Source organism: the organism of the source record quoted next (genome assembly GCF_019968955.1).
Source record: "MAG: Porospora cf. gigantea A chromosome Unknown PgA_NODE_4930_length_2020_cov_3399.85, whole genome shotgun sequence".
NCBI lineage: Eukaryota > Apicomplexa > Conoidasida > Eugregarinorida > Porosporidae > Porospora > Porospora cf. gigantea A.
The window spans coordinates 1-2,020 of NW_027151727.1; the positions used below are offsets into that span (position 1 = coordinate 1).

Sequence of the window (2,020 nt, forward strand, 5' to 3'; positions counted from 1 at the left end):
CCCAAGGAGGTTTGTATCTTCTTTGGCAATACTGGCACAGGTAAAACCACTGCGGCAAGGGCTGAAGCGACTGGCGCTATATATCAAGTGTTTAATCCCCGCTGGTGGGATGGTTACGAAGACGGGCACCATGGGACTGTTCTCTTCGACGAGTTCAAAGGTACTCATCCCATTGAGGATATTCTACAGTTGACGGACCGCTGGCCCGTCCTGCGAGAGATCAAAGGTGGTACAACAATAGTGTGCCCTAAGAAGATTGTCTTCACCAGTAATGTGGCACCACAGGTGTGGTTTCCCCAAGCTACTCCGAGCCAGAAGGCAGCCTTCTTCCGCCGCGTGACGGACATCCGTCATTTTATTGACACCTTGACAGTGGAGCCAATCGAGCCCGAAAGTATGCTAAAGCTTTTTTCATAGTTATTCATTCAAATGTAACATTTTTCTTGAAAGGACAAATGCCTGTTCTATCTTCGACCGTAGGCGTAAATAGTAGGGGGCTCTGTTGTGGAGCGGGAGGGTCCTCCGGAAGTGGATCTTCGGGAATGGGATCGACGGGAATCGGCTCATATGGATCATTATGACCGCATTCAATTGGTTGAGGGGCAGGTTCCGAATCACAAGCGTGGTCATCGTAGGACGGCAGATTCACTGCGAAGTTACCAGGATTGTAAATCTCAAGGTTGGTACGATGTGGCTCATACCTAGCCCAAGGCAAAAACATGGAGGCCTGATGTGCAAAAGGTCCTCCAGAAACGGATGCCGTATTCGATTTCGGTCCTACAGTCCTGTACAAAAAGGTCATGGTACACTGGACAACCTGCGTCTGTCTAGCGAAATCACGCTTTTCGTTGTTCTCAGTGGGCGCAGAGTAAGGAGTCTCAATGAAGAACATTGTATATCCACGGGTTGTCGGCATATTATTCAATTCTCCTCGTATAACGTACTCCGTACGATAATAGCCTCTATCATTGTGCATGATGTTGTAGGGAGAGCCTTGGCCGTGAGCACCAGTGTTGCAATCGCCAATCTTATAGTGTTGCGGAATGTTCTTACCCTTCCAGGGGAGGAAAATAGTCTTCGTGCCTCTACATATATGTTTCCTAATGCCTCGTTGGCCTGATCCTCCAGTAAGGGCCGCTCGGATAGTACTGAAGTTGTGCGAATTGTCCAATTCGTTGATACTTCCATCACGAGCATATTCACCGTAGTGATTAGTATACTGGAAAATGTTGTACGTCGGAACGTTCATCGGCTTAAAGGTCACCTTTACACCAAGAGGTTTCCAGTACCAGCTGCCTTCCAGGCACTCTTTCTTGATATCGGGGAACGGACTTATAAAGGGCATCGAACAAAGTTTAGTTCTAGCGTCTCCAGATCCTATCTTTACGACGCCAAATCCCATATGACCAGTCATACAAAAACCGTCCTGGTGGACAGATTTAAGGGTTCCATACAGCTGGAGATGTGGCATTATCGGTACAGGAACTGTGAATTTCTTGAGCTGGTAGCTGTAAGCGCGGCTGCGACGTGTGCGTCTCCCACGGTAACGGCGTCTCCGTAGAATAGAACCGCGGCGCCTTCGGGCTCGGCGAAGTATAGCAGCACCACGACGACCAGTACGGCGAGTACCCCGACGTGTAGCGTAGCGTCGCATAGTTTTGAGAAGGCGTTTCTGAGTGTTGAAGGCGTACTTGACTTGTCCTTTGGGGGTGTATCGTTTGGTTGCTTTCTTGATGAGGTGCTTGGAGAGTCGTCGCGCTGCGAAACGTGCTCCAAAACGTGCAAGAGCCCAAATGATGGATTATGTGAATTTTCTTCGCTTATCCTACGGCAGACCCGCTAGACTCGGATAAGCTCAGAAGTGGAGTGGGGTAATACTATACCCACTCCCCTCCTGGTTTTTTTGTGCTTAGCGGTTCATGTCCCTTAGAACCGCGTCACCACCCCCCTTGACCGAATCACCAACGTGAGACGGTCTAGCATCAGCCGAAAAGACGTCACGAGGGGGGAATAAGGTTGT

General features: G+C 49.5%; 2 protein-coding genes across 2 annotated transcripts; one reads left to right on the forward strand and one right to left on the reverse strand.

Moving 5' to 3' along the window:
* Positions 1-40: 40 nt before the first annotated feature.
* KVP18_001302 (uncharacterized protein) lies at positions 41-417 on the forward strand (the record flags this gene model as incomplete). The annotated part of the gene is made up of 1 exon (XM_067951191.1): positions 41-417. A coding segment is annotated over one exon (377 nt), but the record flags the coding sequence as incomplete, so codon positions are not given.
* Positions 418-421: 4 nt separating this feature from the next.
* On the reverse strand, positions 422-1,345 carry KVP18_001303 (uncharacterized protein; the record flags this gene model as incomplete). Its single annotated transcript, XM_067951192.1, has 1 exon — positions 422-1,345. The coding sequence occupies one exon, from the start codon at positions 1,343-1,345 to the stop codon at positions 422-424; it is 924 nt and encodes a 307-aa protein (XP_067808199.1).
* Positions 1,346-2,020: the final 675 nt, after the last annotated feature.